The sequence below is a fragment of the Melospiza georgiana genome, chromosome 6, assembly GCF_028018845.1.
Source record: "Melospiza georgiana isolate bMelGeo1 chromosome 6, bMelGeo1.pri, whole genome shotgun sequence".
NCBI classification, from domain to species: Eukaryota; Metazoa; Chordata; class Aves; order Passeriformes; family Passerellidae; genus Melospiza; species Melospiza georgiana.
Genome location: NC_080435.1, coordinates 14,662,608 through 14,687,012, shown reverse-complemented (window position 1 = coordinate 14,687,012; position 24,405 = coordinate 14,662,608). Strand labels below are relative to the sequence as shown.

Sequence of the window (24,405 nt, the reverse complement as noted above, 5' to 3'; positions counted from 1 at the left end):
AAAAAAAATAAAAAAATAATCAATTTATCCTTGAATGCCAGAATCCTGGCCCCCTCCCTCCCCAGCCAAACAAAACCCAGAAACCACTAAATGTAGCAAATGCAAGGGTTTGAAGACAGAAATAGTCTGACAACCAGGAACTGTTATCTAACCGAGCAACCCCTCTGTATTAAGAGCCTTGCACTGAGGAACAACTGATTCTCACGTCCTAAAACATCCCCTTGTAGAGCAGCTATGAGAATTAGTCCTTTAGTTGGGTTTCCTTCTGTCTTTGTATTCTTTAGAAAGACGTTCTATGTCGTATGATTTAAAAACATGTCACAGGCATCTCCTCTTAAACCGTGAAGCCCACCTTTCTCATTAACACTGGAATGAAGGAAGGTGTGACCATCTGTTCCCTGCCAGACACCTGCAGTGCTTTCTGCACATCTCTGTAAATGCATCGTGGGGCTGTAAGGGTGTATTGTGCTGCTGCACCAAGCTTTCCTCATGATGGCCTTTCTGACGTCCCTCTAGTCTTAATTTACAATTTAGAGAGACATGTGACAAGACTCAACACAAGTTTAAGCCAGTGAGCAGTGGCAGTGCTGGTGACCAAAGTTAAAGTGCTGCTTTCCTGCGGAAAGCACAGCTTGGTCTCTGCCTGCTCCAGGAGGGATTATGTGGATGATGAATCTCTCTGAAGATGAGTTTAATAAACAGATCAGTAAAGAGCCCATGAAGAGAGAAAACTGAGTGATCATATTTCCTTTAAGAAGAGGACTGAAACTTCAAACACCATTCCAAGAAAGATGTGTATCACATCCTCACAGCAAAAATTAAGCCTGCATGTATCTCAGACAGGAACACAGCTGGAAGATTATTTAAGTGTGTTAAGAGCCAAAATGTGAGGTCTGTTTCCTTTGGATGAGATCTCAATGAGTTTTGACAGCAAACTTAATGCAGTCATCTGCAAAGGTGGGCTTGTCTTGACTTTACAGATCCTTAAAAATCACTTCAATAAAGACAGCCTGACATTAAAAAAGAACTGGCATGTCTTCCTTGTTTTTACATTATAATGGACAGCAAGTATTGTCCTATGATTGTGCCTCACCATTAAATAGCTCTTCCATCTCTGCTTAGGTAGATTTTTTACCTAAGATTTTTTACACATGGATGTTTGACCACATAGCCTAAAAGACCAAAGTGCTTGACCCACTGTCCTTCCTACCAAATCCTTGGTCCAGGGTTGGGTTGAGAGTCTATTTAGAAAACAAGTGAGAGGAACACTAGTGATTACAGCAAACACTTTACAGATGGGAGATGAGAAGTCACAATATGCCATAGCGATAAATGTCTTGTATGGCATGTGGTTTCTGTGCTTTTATAAATGGAAGGTTATTTCATAAATGCATTTGATTTCCAAGGGTTTTCAGAAAAACATGAACTCAACTCTTTCTGTCCCGGGTAACCCTAGAATTGAGAAAACAGGTATTTTTGTGCTTATCGCTGCTTTTAGCTGGAGTCACAGACATTCACTTAAGAAGCCTTCTGATAGGGCTGGAGAGCAGGGAATGCTGTAGGCTTTGAAGGAGCAGCACCAGCTTTTCCAGCTGTCTTCTTGCAGCAGCCAGATTTGCTGTTTCTCAGACTCCTGTTCTGCAGGTGAGCAGGAACTGCCCATGTGAGCACCAGCACAGCAGGTTGTTGGTGCTCACATGGGCTCCTTCAGGCACAGAGCTTGTCACCACTGTTCACAGGCCTGAGGAGAGACCAGTGCTCTCCCAGGAGTTTGTAATCTCATCTGGCCAAAGGGCAGGAGAGATGGAGCAGCAAAATGAAGCTGCTGGGGAAGGGAATGCAGGAGGAGCAGCGTAAAGGCAAATACAGGAGTTTGGATGAACCAGCTGCCTTCAGGTTTCTGTAGCTGTTCAACAGTAGAACTAACCCCCCTTCTCTCTTTTTTAATCTTTTGCAGGAAGTCCAAGGGAAAGCCAAATGGTAAGAAGCCAGCACCAGAAGAGAAGAAGCTTTACCTAGAGCCAGAATACACAAAATCCAGAATTACCGACTTCGAGTTTAAGGAACTAGTGATGTTACCACGGGAAATAGACCTCAATGAGTGGCTTGCCAGCAACAGTGAGTATTATGTTCATACAGCTCTGAGCTTGCTGTCCATCCTCAAGAGGCCATTCATTCACTCTTTTTGCTGTTTTCAGTGCTTAGAGAAACACTCAGTGACTATTTGTGCTTACTGTGTAATGCATGTCATTATACCTTGAGTGGTAATCAAGCTGTCTCACGCACAGCGCAGCTGTGCTCAGCAGCATGAAAGCCTTGATGCATTTCCTCCCTGCAGCCTCCTCCCTGTGGCACTGAGGGCACTGCAGTTTTGGATGCTCTTTGCAGAACCATCAAGATCTCCATTGACTGCTTGCTAAACTGGCTGGTTCTGCATGTTTCTGACTCCAGCTACTGATCTTCCAGAAGCATTGTAAAAATGGAGTTTCTAAGGACTTATATGTAAAGCAACCTAGGCCTAAAGCCAGAAGTGGTGAAGTCTTTTGGTCAGATTTTTTCGTCCCCACTCCTTCCAAATCTTGGTTGAATTATTGTGGATTTCAACAGTAGACAGGCTGAAATTCAGAGATGTGAACAGCTACTGTGACTGAATGCTGTCCCTGTGCACTTCAGCCCTGACTTGCTGTACTTTCCTGGGCTACTCCTGCCTGTCCTCACCTGCATCTGTGGCCCTCTCGTGTTTGTTTTCACCACAGTGTGTGGTAGAAGCAAGAAACTACTTTAAACTGCACACTAGGAAAGTTTATAGACACTCATTAAGAAAAGGTGAGGTTCCCCGTGAGAAGTATTAAGAAGTTAAATTATCTCAGGAGATTTTTAAAAAGTAGAAGTGTACTAGGTTTCATGCTGCTTGTTTTTACAAGGAGACATATTTTGAAAACTAATAGTGATGTTTTCTAGCCACTGTAGATTTTAAGTCTGACTTCAAAAGAATGTAGCAAATTGTTTGCCTTCAGCTTATAGCAGAGTATTCTACTGTAAAGGTGAGGCTGATGACGGAGACACTTTCCAGTCTTGCTGCTTTGTGAGTAATAAGAGCTAATGCATCGTGGTGCTTTCATCTTAAATCAAAACAAGAGCTTTCATTCTGTGTACCTCTTTGTTTTGCAGTTCATCATTAGGCTCATTTAGCTAAATCATGTTTAAATTCGTATGCAAGCTCAAGACTGAGGTTGTTTCACTTGCTGTATTTAAATAATTGTCTGGAGGATAACCAGTGTTTGAAAGTATTTTACTTCTGAATTTCTTTCCTTTGTTTATTTTTCAGCAACAACTTTCTTTCATCACATCAACTTACAGTATAGTACAATCTCAGAATTCTGTACAGGAGAGTCATGTCAGACCATGGCAGTGTGCAATACGTAAGTCAGTCTTTTCATTTGTTACATGTGCAAGGTTTCCATGTCTTCAGAGTCTCCTGGGGGAGGATATTGGTGTTGGATGGCACCGGGCAAGTGTTTACAGCAGGTCTCTACTTGTTGAGAATGTGTCAGCTGTGCATCCTCTCCCTTCAGCAGGGAAATGTGATGGAAATCTGTTTTTGTGGAGGACTGGAAGGATGAGAATCTCTGAGTGCTCTGAGCTGGCTTTATAAGGTCAGATCAGAGAGCAAATGACCACGTGTGTGCTTGGGGGAGAGGGAAAGGAGGATGTTAAGGGAACTTCCTTGTCTGACCATCCAGGAGCCACTGTGGCAGTCAGTCGTGAGCTGGGACCAAGGCCCCTGCACAGCTACACGCCCCACACTCACTCAGGCCAGCTTTTCTCACTGGCTTGACCCAGGTTTTCCATAGCAAAGTTTTGGGTTTCCAGATCCTTAAAATTACCTTTGTACAGAAAATAAATAACCTCATAACAGCTCAATCCTGTGCCTCCAGGGAGGGGTCCCAAGCAAAGGGAATTCTGGGCTTTTATAGTCTCACAGTTGAAAAAGCCTGAGTGAGTCTTGAGGTTGTCAGCTCCTGCTGTGTCTCTGGGTGTCACCTGGCTGGGTCACAGGTGCCCATGTCCTTTGCTGTGTCCCTGCCATGCAGAGCTCAGCCCTGAGCCTGCAGTGCAGCTGTACCTGCACAGAGTGCTCCTGAGCAAGGGCAGGGCAGGACTGTGTACTGGCCACAGTGATGGGTTCCAAGCAAGGCAGGGCAGGGGAGGTGAGTTGTGAAAACCTCAGAGGGTGCTTCTGAGAGCTGGAATGCTGACACAGCTCCAGGCTGCTGGTGGATAACCTCTAGCCTGACGTGAGCCACAGGCTCTCTGCCTGAGCCCCTGGGCACAGAGGACACAAGTGGCAGCTTTGCAAGAGTAAGGAAAACTTTTGGTTTGGCATTTTTCTGCCTCTATAACTTAGAAGACTTTAACATGGACTAGCAGTTAACTCTGGAAGAAAGCTTTGTAGTGTTACTGGACAGTGTGAATATCAGAAAAGTTACAATAAACTTCTGCTCCTGATGAGCACAGTCCAACATGGTGGAATATGAGATCTAGTCAAGTATGAATATGCCTGTTGTGTTTTGGGTTTTTTTCCCTCCAGCATGTGTTGATAGTCCTTTTCTTTCCTCCTCTTGCATTTCTAGGGATTAATTTACTTGAGATGGATTTTAAAAGAGACAACTGGGCAGTAATGTCATAGTACATCAGACAACATCCCAGGGCATGTATGCAACAGAACCTCTATTTTGTATCTCTGACAATCATTACACAATTCTTAAAAGGAAAGCCTTGCTTAATGTACTGGTCTATCTTGTAGACTCGAATTTAATATCAGGGGCTTTCTTTGAGAGCACTTAAAAGCATGTAAAGTGTATGGAGGGTATTTTTGCATGTAGAAGGAGGAATGATAGCTGTCAGAGAGTTAAAGGCCATGCTAGAGACTTTGAAACCAAGCTGGAAGAGAAGGTAATAAATCTCTGCTGGACCCAGATTTTATCAAAAGGAGACAGCCTGTCTCTAAATAAGAAATGGTGAGCAGTAAGATGAGTATTTTGTTGATTCTTGTTCCCAAGCATGCTCATGTTTAAATTCCTGATGTAGCACTGGCAGTCCCAAGCACAGAGTTCAGCTGTTTATCCACTTGGCTGGTGGGAAATAGTGGCTAAGAGGAGGTGGTGGTTGGGAACCTGCATTAGTGTTGCTCCATTCTGCTCTACTGAGCCTTTAACAAGAGTTTTCTGTAAGCACCTTGTGCTGCAGAATAAAGAGAGGAAGTGCCTGTAGGCAACTGCAGCTGTAGCCTGTATTTTTTGTGGTAGGGACTGATAGCAGAATGCTCCTATCCTTTGTTTTGGAAAACTGAAAAATTGTGCTATTTGGGAATAACAGGAAGCATGTCTACACTTGGGTGAAGCACTTAAAATGGCTTGTGTGTAGCTAAATCATAACAACCTCAGTACCTTCCTGTACTTGGGGGCAGGTGGCTGATTCACATCTGCACACTGGAGGCTGCTTGCTTCTAGCAAATGTGTGGGTCTGTGAAAAAGCCACCAAGGTGAGATCAGCTGCCTACACACCTCAGCACAGTTCAGCTCTGTGGGCCCCTTTCATAACCCTGTTCTCCAAATCCTGATCTTTTTGTTCTGCCTTTCCTAGCTCTGGTAAGCTGAGGATGTGCTTGTTGTGTTAGAGAAGCACCAGTTGCTGTGGCTCATTGTGCCTTGGACCTGTATCCAGTGTTCAAGGAGAGACACCTGAACACTGGTGTCAGTTGCTGATTAACCTGGAGGACACTGCAGGCTTAGCCTTCTGTGGCTGTGATCTGTTTGTTGCTCTCCTTTGGAGTAAAATAGCATCTGGCTATATAAGATTGCCATAGAATTACAGTACCTTGGAATTTAGGTGCAGTTTGCCATTGTTTCCCATGCTGATTTCTTGGGTAGTTCCGTATGAAAGTCTGCATTCTGTTCCACTTTTATATTTTCCCTGCTGAGTACTTTATTATACATTTTGGATCACACCATTCTGGTCATGCCTAAGAAAGGCTTTTTTTATTTATGGTTGAGATGTTCAAGTAACTACTGAGAACTGGTTGCTTGTCAAGTTACTTGACATTCAGATTGCACTGCAAGTACCCAGTCCTAAATTTAAAGTATTTGCTGGCACAATAAGCATTGGTTGAAGTTAAATATTTGAGTTAAGGTTTTAACATCTGAGAGAAGCTGCAGCCAAGTGACAAACTGCAGACAGATGCAGCTTTCAGCCCTCTGTCAGATACATGAGATAGCACAGCCATCTGCACACAGCAAGGAGGAGAATTTCTGCTTACGGTCACTAGGAGACATCTAACCAAAACTTAGTCTCAGTGTAGAACAGATGGAAGCATTTGCTGGCAAGGTGGGATAATGCCAAGAGAAATACATAGTGGCCAGTTATCCTCAAATTTTAATGAGGGTGAATGAATACAACTTTGGGAATTACTTAATTTTGCTCATTAATATGTTTATCACTTGTTGTAAAGCAGGTACTATATTTTAACATGGTATTTGCTATTAAAATTTAGTATGCTTTATAGCTTATTATTACACAAACCAGCTTTAAAGCACCCTGAACTATAAACTGGTTTTCTAGCTGACATTTAGGTACAACTCCTCTAAGTGCTGCAATGAGTGTAATAAATAAGAGCCTGTGTAAGTGCTGTACATAAAAGAATAAGTCTACAAAACTCCTGAGATAGAAATGAAAGATGGATGCAAACTTTCAGGAAGCCCACCTTTCAAAATGTTTTTGTCCAGTGAAATCCCTTAATTGGTAATGCTTATCACTCTTTTTTTCCTAATCTTAGTCTCTTTTCTCATGTTTATCTTGCCCTTAGTGTCTCTGCATAGGGAGGGTATTTCCTCCTAGAGTGCTTAATTCAAATCTGTAAGTTTTACATTTTCTTACATTTAAGTTCCCCCAGCTATATGATTTTACATGATGCCTCCTTTCTCTTCTCTGCCATCCAAACGCTGCTTAGCGCCTGTGAAGCCATCAGAGCTGTTCCAGCTGCTCACAAGCACTATACTCCTGCCTCTGCCTCTCTATCCTGCTTTCTTCATGTTGCCTGTTTTTCGGTATTTCTGCCAGGACTGTCTCTCCTTCCTTTTCAGGCAAAATAATTTCCTGTATATGCTGTATATGCTTTTCCCTCCTTCCAAAAGCCTTTCTTGTATATTGGTGTAACTCTTGTTCTGCCTTGGATTCTGTGTCGTCAACACCAGCCCAGAATGTTTTAGAGGAAAAGGGATAAAGTACATAGATATATTAAGATGCAGTATTGTGATTTCACATTATGTTAAGCTTCATTATTTGTATCACAGGCTTTTCTCTGGTAAACCCATAGTCATTTCTCCCTGGGATTTAGAACAGAGCTGCAGATTCCTCATACTCTCCATACTGGGGAGATTTAAATCTGCAGTTTTTGAAAAGTGCCCTTAAGTCTCATCCTCTTGTCCTTTCTGCTTCCCATCCATTCCCTAATATGGGGCTGTGCTGTCACAGTGCCAGTGGTGGAATGCAATTAGGCTTCTGTGCCCAAGTGAGCCCTTGCATGGCCCCAGAGTGCTCCTGTCCTGTTGGTGGAGATAACCAGCGTGGGTGGAAGCCGTGTACCAGGTGCGAGATGTTCATGGCACGTCAGGGGCTCGCTCCTCTCTGCCCCTGAGAGCTGGGAATCTGTTCAACAGCACCTGGAACATGAGGAAAACACATGACTCTAATCAACAGGACAGTCCCTGTAGTTATCCCCTTGCTGTTAATGATTCTCCTGTTTAATTCCAGGTTTGCATAGTAATTTCCTAATTTTCAAGAAAAGGCAGAAAGGCTGGGCAGTGGGATGATTGAGCAGATTTATTCACTTACATGAGAATATAAGTGAACTTGTACAGTTGCCAAATTGTTTCTTTTGACTAAAATCTAATTATCAACACTCCGTTTTGCACCTAAGGGCAGCTCTAAACTGTGCTTTCTGTCTTGCAGTTGAGGATTCCTGCAGCATGAGAGAACTGCTGGGGTAGAACAGTGCAGCCTGCCTCTGCTCCTGGTGACAAGCACTGTCTTAAGGCCCAGAATAAGGCAGAATTGCCCGAGTCTGTCTCTCTCTGCAGGAGTAGGCAAACAAGGTTGTGTTGGTGCACTACATTATGTAATTCCTTAGAGGTGGATTGTACAAAGGAAGTGAGCAGTGGTGAAGAGCACAGTCTGTGCCTAAGGGCCCAAGTGCTGGGTTTGATGCCTGACACAGCTCTGAAAAGAATTTTTGACTCCTGCTGTTTTCACTCACTCACCTTTTTACTCAATTTTGCAGTCAATCCTTTTCTCTCTAATAAAGGACAGAGTGACCAAATACTACATAGTGAAAAGGAGCTGAAAGAAAAATTCTAAAACCTTACTTTACCTTTCCTCTCCTAACTTGAACTATTCTACTTATTTTTGCAGCTTCCTCTTGTTTTCACATGGCTTGGGGCATGGACTGTGAATAGTGTTATTGGGGAAGACCAGTACAATGGATTTCTTACCAGCCCTGTCATGATATAGGACTGTGTCTTGAGCTTAGACTTTCTGAAGAAAGTTCATAAACTGGAACTCAGAGCTCTTCTAATGTGACATAGGAATAAAAACTTCAAAAATGTTTTCCTGAATTTATTATCTATAAAACTGTCTGCCTAATCAAGTGGGTAGCTGCTCTCAGTAGCAGTTAGAGATGCTTTAATTAACCATGACTTTTTCTTAAAAAGGAACAAACATTTAGTTGTTTTGTAGCCTTCAGATTGTCTGTCAGCTGAAGGATGGCTGCAGTTAATCAAAATTATTATGGCTAACTGATTGAATTATGGTTGCTTTTGGAGGGCTAGTATCTCCTGGTAAAATGCAACAGGAATATTCACTGATGGCAGAATCACATGTAAATTCAAGTGTTTGGGGGAGACTGTAACTGTAACCTAAGGAGCAGAGTTCGCTGCTGGCATGGATGTGCAGAAGGGGCCTGAAAACTTCCCCCGGGGCTGCATTTTGGAACAGGATTTGGAACACCTGAAATCACAGCAAGTGCTGGAGAGCCCCAGGCTGGGAAAGGTGGTGTTCTGGAGCCACCGTCTGACTGTTTCACAGTATTGCACTACAGAACTAATGCATGCTCTCTAATGTTAAGCATCAGAAGTGCAATGTTGTTGCCCCTTAAATATAGTTCAATAATGCTTTCCTGTACATTTATACAGACTGTATGTAAACCTGTCATGGATAGGGAATTATCACTCCCTCAGCAGAACTCCTCCCCTTGTAGTCTTGTCAGCAAGGCTTTCTGTGCTTGGTGCTGCCACCTGCACTCTGGCCTAGACTGACAGGGAGAGACAAAATCGACCAACACAAGTTCAAGTTCTTCGATGCAGAAAGAAGTGAATCTCCTCTGTAGCAGCTGTTGTTTTGTATTACTTGGACAGAGCCCCTTGGAGGAGTAGCTGAGGAGCAGAGTGTGATGTGGTGACCCTGTCCCTTCTCTCCACAGACAGTACTACTGGTATGATGAGCGGGGAAAGAAGATCAAGTGCACTGCTCCTCAGTACGTTGACTTCGTCATGAGTTCGGTGCAGAAACTAGTGACAGATGAGGACGTCTTTCCAACAAAATACGGTACGGCTGCTGCCTGGGGCTCTTGGGGTGCCATCAGTCAAGTGAGAGTTGGTATTCATCTGTGAATAACAGACAGCTTTCTCACTTTTGTCTGATGGGTTTTAGTTTGGTTTCTTTTGTAGTTTTGGTTGTTTGGGGGTTTTTTTAAGGAAGATTATAACTTTGGTTGATGGTTGCAGTAAAAGAAGACTTACCCTCTTAGATGTGTGAACTAGGGTGGAAGTCTCACAAACCTGACCCCTTGGCCTATATCTCATCATCAGTACCCTTTTTCTTCAGGCATTTTGAGACGATCTAGCCTGGATTTATAGAGGATAAAATTCTGAAAACAGTCAGCATTTGTGTGTTCAATACAGTTTGTTGATAGCAAACTTCAACCTTTGTGTGCCTTTACTATTTCCATTAGAGCCTCAATGCATTAAGAAATGTGGGTAATAAATTGGATTGCAGCAATCTGGCTTGCTTTCTTTGCCCAAGGCTCTGCATTGTCTCTCATAGTGTTTGCAGTCTCCTTTCCCATACAAAGATTAAATAAGAATGTGATTTTTAGAGCTGAAAAGCAATAGCAAAGTAATTTTATCTCAAATTTGTATCCTAACAAGATTGCTACATGCAATGCCTTTGGATAAGGGGAAGAAAATAGAAACTTGAAGCTATTGCAGGTGGGCTTAATCAGAACTAAAAGCAGCTGGCTTCATGAGCCACTTCAAGAGGTAATTGGGAAACTAGGACATTACAATATAGGACATTACAATATAGAAAACATTAGGCTAGCAGCCTTTGCTTACAAAGGAGGTAGTTTCTTTCCCCTTTGATAGAATTTCAGTATGTTCAAGGGAACATGGTATATAAATTATGTACAAACTGCCACACACCACCAAGGCCCATGTACCTTGGCTTCCATTTTAGGATCTCTGAACTGATGTTTCAGGGGAAAATCCACTCCTGGACAAACTAGATGAGGACACAGAAGAACCTCTCATTTTTACAGCCTGTAGCTAAAAAGGTAGTGGCTTTAGAGAAGAACTACACTTGCTGCCTGATTTTTGAACCCTTAAGGTTTAAAATTTAACTTCAAATGAAAATGCATAATATTTGCCTTAGCCTTGTCCCCCAAATTCCTGTCAAAAGAGGGTGATACGACACAGGGCCCTCGGGTTGTTTGCTATGTAAGTTGAGCAGGTTGCTCTTACCCAGGTGCTGCTGTGGGGCTGACAGCGAGCAGCTGGTGCTATCATGGTGTTTCTCCGTCTTCCTTTCAGGCAAGGAATTCCCAAACTCATTTGAGTCCCTAGTGAAGAAGATCTGCAAGTACCTGTTCCATGTGCTGGCCCATATCTACTCCTCACACTTTAAGGAGACTTTGGCACTGGAGCTGCACGGACATTTAAACACACTCTACACACACTTTATCCTATTCATCAGGGAGTTCAACCTCGTGGACCCTAAAGAGACCACCATCATGGATGACCTCACGGAGGTCCTCTGCAGCAGCAGCGGGAGCAGCAGTAACGGGAGCGGCAACGGGAGCAGCAACAGCGCAGGAGCACAGAACCACGTGAAAGAGAGATGAGCCCTCCTCCTGGACCCAAACTAACATTGTGAACAGTATAATCCATTGTGTGTATGTGTATGTATATGTTCAGATATACATACCGGCATATACCGTGATGAGAGCTGACCGCAGAGATGCTGCCACGCAGGACGTGCAGTCGCTCGGGGCTGTACGGAGCTTTGGGTTCTTGCGCCAGCCGGCGAGAAGTTGCACCAATTTTATTTTATTTTCTGTCCACTCCTCCTTTTACCTATTCAGATGGATGATGAGTGCTGTTTTTAGAGAAGAGCCAAGCTTGAGAGTGGAGCCACTCTTGGTTTTTTTGTTTTGTTTTGTTTTTTTTTTCTCCTTTTGTTTGGTTGGTTGGTTTTCTATTTTTCTTTCTTTGGTCTTGAGTGCAAGCCCTTTGGTCTTTCTAGGATGGTGGTCCTGCCATTTAAAAAGTATCTATTATATTATAAGAAGTAACTTTTACTTTGAAGTGGCTTAAAATGCAGGTTTGTTTGGGGTATTTTTTTGGGGAGGGGGGTGGTTTTTTGGTTTGGTTTTACATAGACTGCCCCTTACCCTGCCAAAAGCTCCCCTACTGAGTGCATCTTGCCCTTTGTTAGCTTGGAATGGGAAGAAACTCCTGGCTTGACTAGAGTAGCAACTAGGAGCTTGCTACATGTTGAAAGTGGGCAAGATTCTCCAGTTGTCCCATCTACTCGGTCACAAGGTGTGAACGTGCAAGAGGATCCACAAACCTTTCTGCTTATTGCTCCTACAACATATATACTCTTTTCTCTGCTCCCCTGCCTCTTCTTTTCCCAGGCACACCTGCACAGGTAACAGGAGTGGGATCACTGCAGTCCAAAACCATGTGCAGGAGTCACCACCATTTGCTTTCCCTTGAACAGAGGCCCGGGGAAGGGGGGAGAAGGGTATACTGAGTCAGTCACCGCCTGTGCTAGAAAGATGGCTGTTGGCATAAAATTATATTGTTGGCTTATTTTAGTTCATCTGTTCTATAATAATAAAAACAAATCTATCAGCCACAAGCTTTGTTTTCATGTGTGCAGCGTCAGAAGTCACCAGACCCCCACCCCTAGAGCCTCCCTTCCACCACTGAATGCTGCTGGCCCTGCTGGCAGCCAGCTTTATAAATAATGGGTTGTTTTCCACCCTGTGATCTTACACTTATTATTATAATTCCTTGCTTTTTCCAGTAGCCCTAGGAACAGCCTCCCCAGGAATTACAAAGATATGCACCTCTTGGAGAGGGGCAGGTTTCCTCTTTGTGCACACATCCAATCTGAAAATGCAGAGTTCTTGGATAACTTGAAGCAAATACTGAACCACAGCATCTCTGGATACAGTATTACATCAGTACTGTATCTGGACAGTGATATTCCTTTCTTTCCTTCAAGTTTCCAATGAATTCTTGCAGTCATTTTTTCCAGCTGGGGAAATGCCAGATTTTGCTTGTATTTGTTCTGTAAAAGCTGTCAAAGCTGCTGTTTTTGGTCATTACCTGAGGCCTATGAATGATTAATAACTGACCTGGCATAAATCTGAGAAGGTTTTCCAGAATGAAGTCTGCACCTGTCTTAAAAAGGTAGTAGAGAAGAGGAAGGTAGAACAAGTGCAAAGAAAAAAGCGAAGGAAAGGCACAACAAAGAAATTAAAAATAATAATTAAAAAAATCCATAAACCAAAGAACAAAGCATGAGCAGGAAAGGACAGGAAAAAAAAAGGAAGAGGACAAGCAAGAAAAAAGCTTGTGAAGAAGAGTGCATAGCAATAACAGATAATGACAAGTGTTCAAATGAGAAAAAGACTAAATCATGAAAGTGCCATAAAGAGCAGCAAAAAGGCATGAGCACAAGAGAAGGGAAAAGCAGGAGTGAGGGCTGGATGGAGGGATTGAAAGCAACCTCAAAACTTGTGATGCCAGACTTGTCCTGTATTGTTTGTTTCTGGATTGTGGATGCCTCTCACCGACCTGCTCAGGTGAGTTGCTGTTAGTATAGTGGTCAGGAGCATTCCTTCCCCACCATGTCCTCCTGCTGCAGCCTCCATGTCCAGACAAATATTCTCATTCAGTCCCCATGCTGATGTGAGCTTTTCCATGACAATTCCCTGCACTTAAGTCTGGAGGGAAAAGCAGGGGTCAGCAGAAGGAACAGTGCCATTGATAAGGCCCCTCTGCTGCTTGCCCTGAGAATAAAGTTCAAGAAACAGAGAGCCAGAGACAACCAGTCAAACCCAAGTGACTTCTGGTAATTCACGATCTTCCTGTAAAAATGCACTTGCAGTTGTGTTTGCTAAAAGACCATTTACAGCTGAAGAATTTGAGAAAGGTTTGACTTGAACAAGAGGCAGTTCAACCCTGGAAAGACTGACCTGGCTCTTGAGTTTCCAATCACCACATGGTGATGTCCATGTTGAACAAGAGGGGGACTGTGCCTTAACTTCCCATTGGCGAACTGGCAGAACCTCGCAGCAAGTGTGGGAACGCACGTGTTGGCTCCAGGCAGCAAACAATGCAGCTGCCAGGAGAGCAGTGCAGTCACAATGCAGCTGCCAGGAGAGCAGTGCAGTCACAATGCAGCTGCCAGGAGAGCAGTGCAGTCCCACACATCAATGCAGCTGCCAGGAGAGCAGTGCAGCCCCACGGTACCTCTGGAGGAGCCCGCTGCTGTTGATGGCAGCTGTCCCAGCTTCACTCTGCAGGCATTTGCTATTCCTGAAAGCACAGGCGCTTCCTCTGCTGGGGTAATCGCTTTATATTTTACAAGCAGTTAACAAGAACACAAATAATGAATCCTGTTGTGGTGTGGCCTATCTTGTTGGGTTTAGCAGTGGGAATAAGGAAAACACTGAAATGGCGCCAACACCAATGTTCTTCTAAATGTTACTGTAAAGCTCAGCCCCAAGGCATCCCACGGTATTTCAGAGCTTACTGAATTACACTGTAGGAACTTCAGATACAGAAATGCCACTAAGCCTTCAGAGCTTGTCACTGACTTCCTCCCATGCTTGGAACATGTCACCAATGCCCACACTGTGAGCACTGGGCCTGAATTCACCTGGGACTAACAGGCTTGGGCCTTCTAACATTGAAATCATGAATGAAATATTAAATTTTCATATGAAATTATCATATGAAATATAAATTATCATATTGTTACTTTAAATATGCTTTGTAAATTGTTAAAAGTACTATCAGAACAACAGAGACAACTTAATTACCCTACATCCTATGCCACCCTATCCTTAAAGATCATGACAGACCATACCATGGTTTGACCAACCATGGTTGCTAAATAAATAAAATACCACAGAAAAACAACCAAACACTACTAGAAAAACACCTTCTTGAACCATCTAGGCACACACACCCTCATCCTGCCATAGATTGGCAGGTCTTACCTTGTCAAACTCAGTTTTACACCTGCCAGTTCAAAATCCTAAAACCACAGCAAAGCAAAAGCTGTCACAGGGCTGAAGTCTTTCACTTAAAGCCAGCAACTGTCCTGTGTGCATTTTGGGCATCCTGTTCTTGGCATTTGGTACTCTGCAAACACAAGTGATGTGCAGAAGAGCTGAGGTTGCGTAAGTTTACAGCATATATCAATTTATAGGGTGAATTTTTCAGGGTATCAAGTTGAAATTTTCCCCTATTTTGCTATTATCCCTGAGTTTTTGAGGTGGCAGCATCCATAGGAAATCCAAGCCTCAGTGCCTGTAAATAAAAACAGGAGAAGAATTTCTCTATCCATGCCATCTGGAGTGAACACCAGCAGGTAAGCAAGGCAGGCAAGGACCAAAGTCAGCAGCTTGTGTCTGTCACAAGTGTTTTGGGGTTTTTATTTTGGTGTCTGCCCATTCAGAGATGGGACAAAGGAACAGTGCCAACACATCTTCTGCACAAAGAGCCACGTGCAGCTTTAACATCAAGGGAATGAAGCTATGTAGAGATCAGAGGGGCAGCTTCACCCCAGCACTAAGAAAGGTCCACCGGAAATTGAGTCAGGCACCTTCTACTTCAACCCAGCAAAATCAGAGCTAAGCCCTTCTTCCTTGCCTGGGAATGGAACAAGTGTCAGATCCCAGAGAGCACACTCATTTTACATGTGAGTAACAACCTCTTAACCAAAAGCATTAAGAAACTCAATCAGAAAAGAACACTTTGTTGCTGAGGTGATCTGAGGAAGGAGAGAGATTGCTCTGAGGTACCACCAGTTCTGGCAAAACGTACATGCCAGGATGCTCCTGGAAGTGATCAAGGGCTAAAGATGAATGCTGCCAGGTAAAAATGAGCTCCTGCACATCATCAGGAGACTGCAGGGCTGCCACAGAAACACGCCATCCCATGAAAGAACAAGCCAGCTTTATGAAGCCTGCTAAGCATGCTGATCTCATCAAAGCCACGCTTCACCCAACAAGCCTTTGCTCATATCCATCATGGAACTTGTCCCAGCCAATCCTTAGCTCACCATTTCAGCTGTTAACAGAAAGAACTCATATCTAGAAATACTCTTCCATTATCTAATCTGCAGACAGAGGAGGAGGTTGTTGTTTTGTTCTATTCAAACCTACTAAACAAATGAAAGCAATGTTTGTGCCTTAGCACAAATGGCAACAGCAGGCAGTTTAAATGTAGTTCTGTTGCCCAGTGGCTGTCAGTAGCCACAGCAAGGGTTCAGTGTGGCTGAGTTATCTATGCTGCTGTGCCAGTACCAGTGCCTGAATGTGAACCCAGTACCTGAAGGATTTCAACACAGAGCTGGTATCTTAACATGATAAGCTGCATGCAGTACAGTGAAATCTTTCCAAACAAACTGATGATATAACATGAGAAAAACACCAAACAGCTGGCAGAAAACCCTCAGTGTCCTAATGGGGTCTCTGTTCTTTTCATGGACAGAACTGTTCTGGTTGTGACAGCTGACATGAACAATAAGACTTTTCAAAGCTAGGTTAGCATGTGATTCAGAGAAAACAGAAATTGTTGTGGCCAAGCGCTCAGATGAGAGAACACTCAGAGAGCTTTGTCTAGCCAAAAAAAAAAAGAAAATAATCAGTACTAGCTAAACTTGTTTTTATGTTGTCATCTGCTAATTATTTTCATTTTTTCTAAAAAGGAGGCATTAAAATGCTCTGGCACTTTCCCACACACCACCAGTGCAGACAGTTCACATTCTCTCACAAGGTGGTGCAGGGTCCCTCACATAAACCACCTCCTTCTCCTTTTAATAGTCTCTGGGATAATTCAAAAGAAAGAGTAGAAAGAAGCTGGGCTAGACAGACTTTGTGTTCAGTGGAGAGCAGCCCTCTGCAACATGAGCTCAGATACAGAAAGGGCAAATGGCACCTCACAGAGGATTTCAGCTTCTGGGAAACCACTGCTTCAACCTGACATCAGTAAGGCTTAGAAGACACCTGCCCTGAAGCAAGTACTGCCCTCAAGGACTTGGAAGGGAAACCTAAACAGGGAAAACAAACTGGTCCTGGGCAGCAGCCACTAATTTATCTCCCACTCTGAACCAATGGAGTACTCCCAGGCTGCCAGTGCAGGAGCTGGAGGTGAATCCCCAGTCTGGGAAAGAGAAGAAAGGCAACACAGCTCCCCAGCACCATGGACTCATCCAAGCCTGCCAGGACACACAGTGCTTACAGAGTCCTGATCCTTTGTGAATGTGCTGAATTCCTTTAGGAAAGGCCTTTACTTGACAGCCCTAATTCCAAGTAGATGAAATTTCCTAAATTACTTGTTTCTCCCCTTTTAATTGCACTTGACAAAGTATCAAACACAAAAACCTGATTTCCATAGGATTAATTCTCAAAATAATTTCAAAGAATATTATTTCTGTTCTCTAGCATCAAAACGTAAGTAGAAGAGCTACTACCTCTCTCATGTCAAATCTGGTAGTTCTTAACACAGAATTAATCCCACTAAACAATTTACTTTTATTCATAAGGACAACCCTGTTCTTGGCTCTATTTAAAAAGATAATCCAGAACAGGAAAGTGACATTGGATAACCATTTACCTGAAATCTATGTGAAACATGTAAAAAAGAATTCTGTCCTTTTCAACCAGGTTTACTGACACTCAATAATTTAGAAAGGTTAATTTGAATCCTTGTGTCTATAAAACCTGTCTTAGCAGGAGCAAATACAAGAAGCAGAAGACAAATTGTGACTGATGACCAGCTGTACCCACTGCAGCAGAATTGTGAAAACTTCAGCTACTTCAATAACATTTTTGAGAGAGCACAAATAATAATACATATATTTGAATAATCTTACCAGTTTAAAACTGATCAAAGCTGGTTTAAGCAAAATCTACAGAGCAGATGCTGTGACGTGATCAGAGCATCACAGACCCAGCATGTGAGGATGGGCAGTTCTGAGCAAATATTAAAACAAGAAGTGCATCAAGACCTCAATAACATCACTGGTGATTCATTATTATACCAGTGATAAGGTCTGCAGAAGAGCAAAAAAGATTTTTTCCCCGTCATTTCACTCCCAGAGGATGACATTAGGAAGTGGATAGCAGCAAGGTAGTCAGGCACCGCAAGCCAGCATTTGTCAGCATCCTGCTGCCAAGCAGAAATTTCAATCTGAAGCCAAGACACTTGGGAAGAATCTCTACACAATCTGTAGGGCAAATGAAAGCAGACACACAGTTCCCAGCTGGACAGGTAAAGCTCCTTCCACAGGAGATTTCCAACTACAAAGCCACTACTGGAGTCCAAGGCTTAAGGCAGATCAGTTCAAGCTCACACAAAGTCAGCACTGAGGCACCACAAGACTGCAAGGTGTCACCTGAATCCCAAAGCCTGGTCCCAAGCAATTCTGTGCAGCACAGACACCCAGGACACATTTATCTCCTGCCCTCCCACCTTTCTTCTGCCTGCATCAAACCAGTACACTGAATTTAGTAACAAGATACCAATGCTGTGAATGAAGTTAATCTTGTGGTGTAACCACTGCTGAAATGTGAAAGCACAACAAATACTCCAATCCATCAAGGAATTTTGATTGGATTAGAAGCCCTCTGTGTTCCATCATAATCTCCCTGATGAAGGCCAAAAGCAAAACTACATCTGGAGAAGAGAGATTAAAGCCCCCATTAGAACTGTTTAATTATCTGTTATTACTGGATTAACATTCATTTCTGATCCAGGTGCTTCTTAACAGCACTGCTTTATTTTACAGTGAAAGTCTTTTGGCCCAAGAACTGAAAACACGGTTACTTTTTAAAGCTGGGGTCAAGAAATAAGCTTAAGCAAGATTCCATATGCCTGTCCCTTTTTCTTGTCTACCCCAAATTTTTGAGCTGCAGCCTGGAAGACAGGTAGGATTTGTGATTCGATTATAAAGTTTTCACGAGTTTTGCAGGAACAAGCAACTATTGGAAGGGGAGAAAGAGCCTTTAAATGAACCCCTAAGTTCCCAAGTAAGGAAAGAACTGCAGCCTGTGCTCCCATGTTACTTGATGTCAAAGAACCCTCTTAAGAACAGACACCCATAAAAGTCCCCACAGGCAAAGGGACAGAGAGCTCAGAATGACCCACAAATCACAAACTGTGTGACTCTGGTTTCCAAAAGGTGGGCATTTGTTTTGCTGCTTGCAAAGCTGGGACAGCCTGCATGACCCAGAGTTCCTCTGCAGTCTGTCAGCTGGCAGGTACCACACTGGATCATGGTGTTATCCCACAAGAAAGACAAGAAATGCCCAAACAACTTTCCTTTCATTAACAAAGATAGAAATGTAGCCTTTGTATCTGAAAAGAGCTCAAGCGATGTGCTGAGAAATGAAAGATCCTGTCTTTGGGGACAGGCCCTGAGGAGGTTTGCAGACCTGGTCACTGCAATGTGCTGTTGCCAGGTTAAGATGTGGATTCGAATTTCAGCCCAAGCCACTGAGTTCCTTTGAGAGAATCACTGAATTGCTCTTCATGTCAGTTCCCAAAGCTGTATGACAGGGACAACAGGTACCTCTTTTCCTTCTCCTTGTCTGTCACACCTACATGGGGAAAGCTTGTCCCTTGCTGCAGGTACCAGAACAGACTCTTGGTTTTTGTGTGCTGTTGAAACACACCTCAGTAATGTGCCCCAGTATTGATCTGCCCAGGCTGCTGTGGCAGTGGGCTCTGCTTGACCTTTCCCTTTGAGCAGGACAGGGCTGTGTCTGGTCCTTCCCCTCCTGCAGACTGGGAGCTTTAGCTGTGACCCTGTCACACCCAGTGAATGCTGTCATGTCTCTGCAAAGCTACATGGAAGCTACACAGGCTGGAGAGAGGCACATCCACCCCTCTCTCTCCTTCTCTGCACAGCACCACTGACAGCTGGCACATGAAACAGCTTGTAAAAGTCTTGGGAAGCAAAGAGAAAAAGCCAGTGTCTGCTGCCCTGTCCTCTCTGAGGAAGAGCCTGTGTTCTAGACATTGTTCTCCATGCCAGATAATCAGCAGGGCACTGTACAAGGCCCAGCACCAAAGCTCTGTAGCACAACTACCTCGTCACCTCACACAGCATGTAGTGGGTGACACCATATTCTGTCTCTCTACAGGATTTTTGCATACTACAAAATGTTTCTCCACCTCTCTCTTGTGGAAAGCAGAGCAGCAGCAGCAGCAGAACAGGCAGACTGGGAAGTTTATGGCTGTGCAAAATCCTTGCAAAACACAGTTTGTACTTCCAAGTGACACCACAGCACTTGGTTCTACCCATTGCCACTCACCTCAGGGGCTGTGGTAAAGCTTTTGGGCTGGACTGGCCAGTGCTGCTCTGTGTTCTGGCGGACTCTGTCCCTCTCCTCTCAGAGATGGAGCAGGGAAATGCAGGCAGGAACTGCACACAAACACAGCTTGGGGACAATGCACCAGAGACCAACTCAGCTACCGACCTGGCTCAGCAAGTGGTGAGGCATTACAGGGCAATACACGTTAAGGTGACAAAAGCTCTTTGTTCCCCTTTCCCACATGAGATCCTTTGTAAGCAGTTCTCCTCATTCTGCCTAACATTCTCAGACTCTCCTCTTTCAACCCATTTGCTAAGGCAAATTTGCAGTGCAACTCCACTGAAACTGAAAATCAGGGTTGTATCTGCGTTCACACCTCTGTATGAACCCACAGGCCACACACTTCCAAACATATCTGGCAGAACAGCTTTTAAAACGATATTTGTTTAAGTAAATGGCTGCAGCTGGGCCTTGTTTGGGTCACTAACCAAAAACAAGCCCCACAGGATAAAAGCTACAGCATCAAACTTAATTAAAACTGCACATAGCCAGGACCAGAGTTTAGTCTCAAGGCCTTTTTCTAAGTTCTTCTGTAAACAAAAAGTTCTACGTACTCCATACCCATTTCTGTTCTTATTGTCCAACTCGGTGCTAAAACTGAAGGCTCTTGGGCAGGGGTAACAACTTCCTGCACTGCACTTGTGCACAGGAGAAGTTTAGATCAGAACCCAACAGGAACTGGAGCTCATGAGCATTCCCATAAAGTGAAGGGAGGTCTCAGCCAGGGTTACTGCTGTTACCTAGTCCTACAAATAGGACTTTTTGTTGTACTTTTTGTACAACTGTGGCTTTTCACATATCACCAAAGCATCCCTAATGAATGTAGCTCCAATACGTTCCCTGATATATCCTTGCACCTAATTTTGAACAGCAGAGTTCAATAAACCAGACCAGGAGCACTCAAGTAATTTGCTTCAGACAGGAGAGAAATCATTACCCCAGCTGTGCATCTCATAAATAACGAGGCTTGACCAAGGCGATTGTTACAAACAACATACCTCTGGAATCTAATTCCAGGTAACTCCACTGTGAGTCAGGATTGCCTTGTTTCAGCTTAGTTTCATCCACTCTGAAATCTGATTTTCCTTTGACAAGAAGGAAACTTTGAGAACTTTCCATAGAGGAACTATCCAAACAGACACTGCAATTTGAAGTCACTGCCTCAATGGGAATACTTTACAAGAGCCTATGAGGCCTTACATTAAACATAGCTGCTTTTTCTGACAGGTCCTCTAGAACCTAGAAGTGCTTCCCATACCAAGACTTGCTGCTTCCCTAGACCAACCTGTTTTCCTTCTTTTCTGGACAACACAGAGAGAAATGTGTCCCATTCCCAGGGCTGGGCCAGTACTGCCTTCCAGACCCAGGAAGGTCCGCAGAAGAGAGAACACTTTGCAGAAGTGTTCAACAAAGAGCAGCTCAATGAAAAGCTGTGGAGCAGAGACTTCTCTCCTCTCCCAGGCAGCTGTTTCTGGAACACGCTGCCCAGAGGTGCTGTGCAGTGCCCACCTTGGGGGCACCGAGAGCCCACAGGGGCACAGCAATGAGCAGCCTGTTCTCAGCAGCCTGTTCCAGCCTTGCCTTGTGATCCACGGGCAGATCTCTCTGCCGGGGTCGCTGGCTACACCAGAAGCACCAACCCTGGCTGCAAGCAAACTCTTCCTTCTGCTAATGCCGCTGATGAAAGCTCGTGTCTTCCCTGACCTTGAGGCTGCGTTATCTCCTTTGGCTGCCAGAAGGCGATAATAGCTCCTGACAATGGCAAGAGTCAGCGCTGAGCCGGTGGAACAGGAAATCCCATTTCTCAAGCCCTTCAAAGCCTGCCTGGCACAGTTTCTCTCAGCAGCACTCAGTGAGATTACAGCACTAAAAATAACCCCCACAATAAATTGTGCATTTAGAAGAAGAAAGTACTTGCCCTCAATGTGGGTTTCCCTTCCACTCGTGGCCTCAAGTATCCCCAGACAGTTGAACTACTACGGTTTTGTTCTCCAAATTAAGCAGGAGCTGCAGCTGTTGAAGTGGTTTTAAATGAAATAAGAAGATTAAAGGGTACAACAAAGAACTAAGATACTTTCCAGTTTTTAGACAAGTGTCGGTCTTCCCTCCCTGTTGTTTTTTATGGTAAGGAACTCAGAGCTAAATCTCTTCCTCACGAAAACACTCTGCCCTTCCAAGAGAAGCTCACATACAACGGGTTGTATACAGCTGAAATGAAGCAAAGGTAGGGAGGGGGACCAGCGCTGCAGACTTCCCTACAGAACACAATCGCTGTGGGCATTCTGCTGTGCTATTTCAGAAAATGTCCGAGCCTGATGGGTTAAACGCACTGTCTGAATCACCAGGAAAGAAACCTTGTGACAGAGGACACAGAATTAGCACTACCTGGAGGCCTCACAAAGTGCCATTGTCTTTACAAACTATGTTTTTGCCTAAGCTCAGTGAGAGCCATTAGAGCTCAGTCATTTGCATCCCATCACTTGCATTAAAGCCAGCCTGACTACTGAGGAAATTGTCACGCATTGTTTGCAAAGCCCGGACAATTTGCATTAGCGCTCTCCAACACAACCAACCTCTTTCTCAGCCCCCAGACTGACATGTGGCAATGAGATTTACCCTCCTGACTATGGACTCAGCTGCTCATTTGATGTATATACACCATTGTTGCTGCATATAGCACGTGTCAGATACCGGTTCAATTAAAAACTGTTCACCTTAAGCATAAACACATTTTCCAGGTATACATGTGTCTAAACTAACATCAACTTGCAAAACAGACAAACAGAGAATGCCAACTGGAGTATTACACACTTGCCTTGTCTTCAGTTTGCTCCTGGAAGGTCCTATGCCGCGTTGCTTCACCCAGAGGAAATCAGACAGATTAACTTTAAATGCAGGGAATTTTTTAGCTACTGAGTCCAAAGAGGTAAGCTCTCCAAGAGAACCAAAGAGCTACAGAGCTCAGAACCTCAGCTAATGAAGTGCAGGTGGCACAGCTCCCAGCACCTCATCAGCCATCACCTGGGATGGGTTTGGATGAGGGCAGTAGCCCCACCTGGCAGCAGAGACAATCCAGCTACCTCAGTCACAGAGGCAGACCAAAATCCCCAGCTACATTTACTACTTGATTTCAAATTTAAGCTTTAAAATATGAAGGGTGTTGTGTGGACAACAGTTTAAATTAGAAACTCAGTTAGGTCAGAAGCACAGCCCCTCCTGTGCACTACAATATGACACCATGTAGCAAATGACTGTGTTAGAACATGGCCAACCAGAATAAATGTGGGCAGGCCAAAGCATGAGGCCCTACGCTTTGCAAAATTGTTCTTTTCTTCTTATAGCTTTTGAAGACCATAATTAGCAGTACTGAGGATGCTAATTGCGCATAGCACTGGAGACATGAACAGATGATAGAAGTTCATGAATGCTGAAAAGAGAGAGTGAAACAGAAAAAGCAGCAGCATACACCTGCTGCCACAGTGCATTAAATCCCATTTCCCCTCACACAGCAGCCCAGCACATCCTTGTACTTACAGAGATGCAAATGATGTACAGCTGCTTCCCAGTTCGGGGTTTGCAGTGCTGCAGAGACCAAATCCTGCAGCACTTGTGATTCTCCACATCTTTTCATCTTTGTCTGCTCCTCCACTCCCCTCCAGTTTTAGCAGACCAGTGAATCCCCCAAAGGCCCTATAAACACTCTGGCTTTTTCCTATATGAGACTCTATTTTCTATGGCTGCTGCTTGGGTGCTGCCTGGCAGGGCAGAGGCTCCCAGGCCACCCCCGCCTCACCAGAGCCTCCCTGAGGCCAAGGCAGCACTATGGAACCTTCCAGAAGGTCTCCCCCTGCCTTCCCTCCATGGTGGGCGGTGCTTGCCCCTCACTGGCTCGTGGTGGGAAACCCTGGCTGGCCTGGCCGGGGCAGCTCTGGAGAGGGGACAGGAGAGGGGACACGAGGGGGACACCTTCGGATCTGGCCGGGCTGTGGTGAGCACCAGGCCAGGGTGTGCCCAGGGGCAGTGCCATGGCCCTGCTGTCAGCCTGGGCCTGCCACGCTGCCCCAGCCCTGTGGGAAGCACCAGGCAGGGCAGAGCCAGGAGGGGAATTGCTGGGTGCAGTGATAAATCCAGGGAAAAGGCACGGGGGGCAAGGTGTGACAAGCCAGCAGCCACACAGGCTGCCCAACCGACCAGTGACAAACCCCAGACCCACACATGCCAGGGACATACCTGAGCAGATTTTTCAAATGTGTGTGACTGAGTGTTTCAGGCAGGGAGGTGCAGCAATCCTTCCTACAGCTAAATCTGGAAGCAGCTCAGGTTAGAGAGGAGAACAATCACCAGCAGCCACGGTTTTTGGTACCATGGTTTCCATCCAGACCAGACCTCGG

At 44.5% G+C, this 24,405-nt stretch overlaps 1 protein-coding gene across 2 annotated transcripts in view; it reads left to right on the top strand.

The window, feature by feature from the left end:
* MOB2 (MOB kinase activator 2) overlaps positions 1 to 12,252 on the top strand; it is a 109,022-nt gene extending 96,770 nt beyond the window's left edge. For both annotated transcript variants that reach the window (XM_058027057.1, XM_058027056.1), the window contains exons 2-5: positions 1,958 to 2,118; positions 3,329 to 3,422; positions 9,536 to 9,660; positions 10,923 to 12,252. In XM_058027057.1, coding sequence (XP_057883040.1) covers positions 1,958 to 2,118; positions 3,329 to 3,422; positions 9,536 to 9,660; positions 10,923 to 11,233 — 691 coding nt within the window. In that variant the 3' untranslated portion in view covers positions 11,234 to 12,252. The remainder of the gene's footprint in view (positions 1 to 1,957; positions 2,119 to 3,328; positions 3,423 to 9,535; positions 9,661 to 10,922) is intronic.
* Positions 12,253 to 24,405: the final 12,153 nt, after the last annotated feature.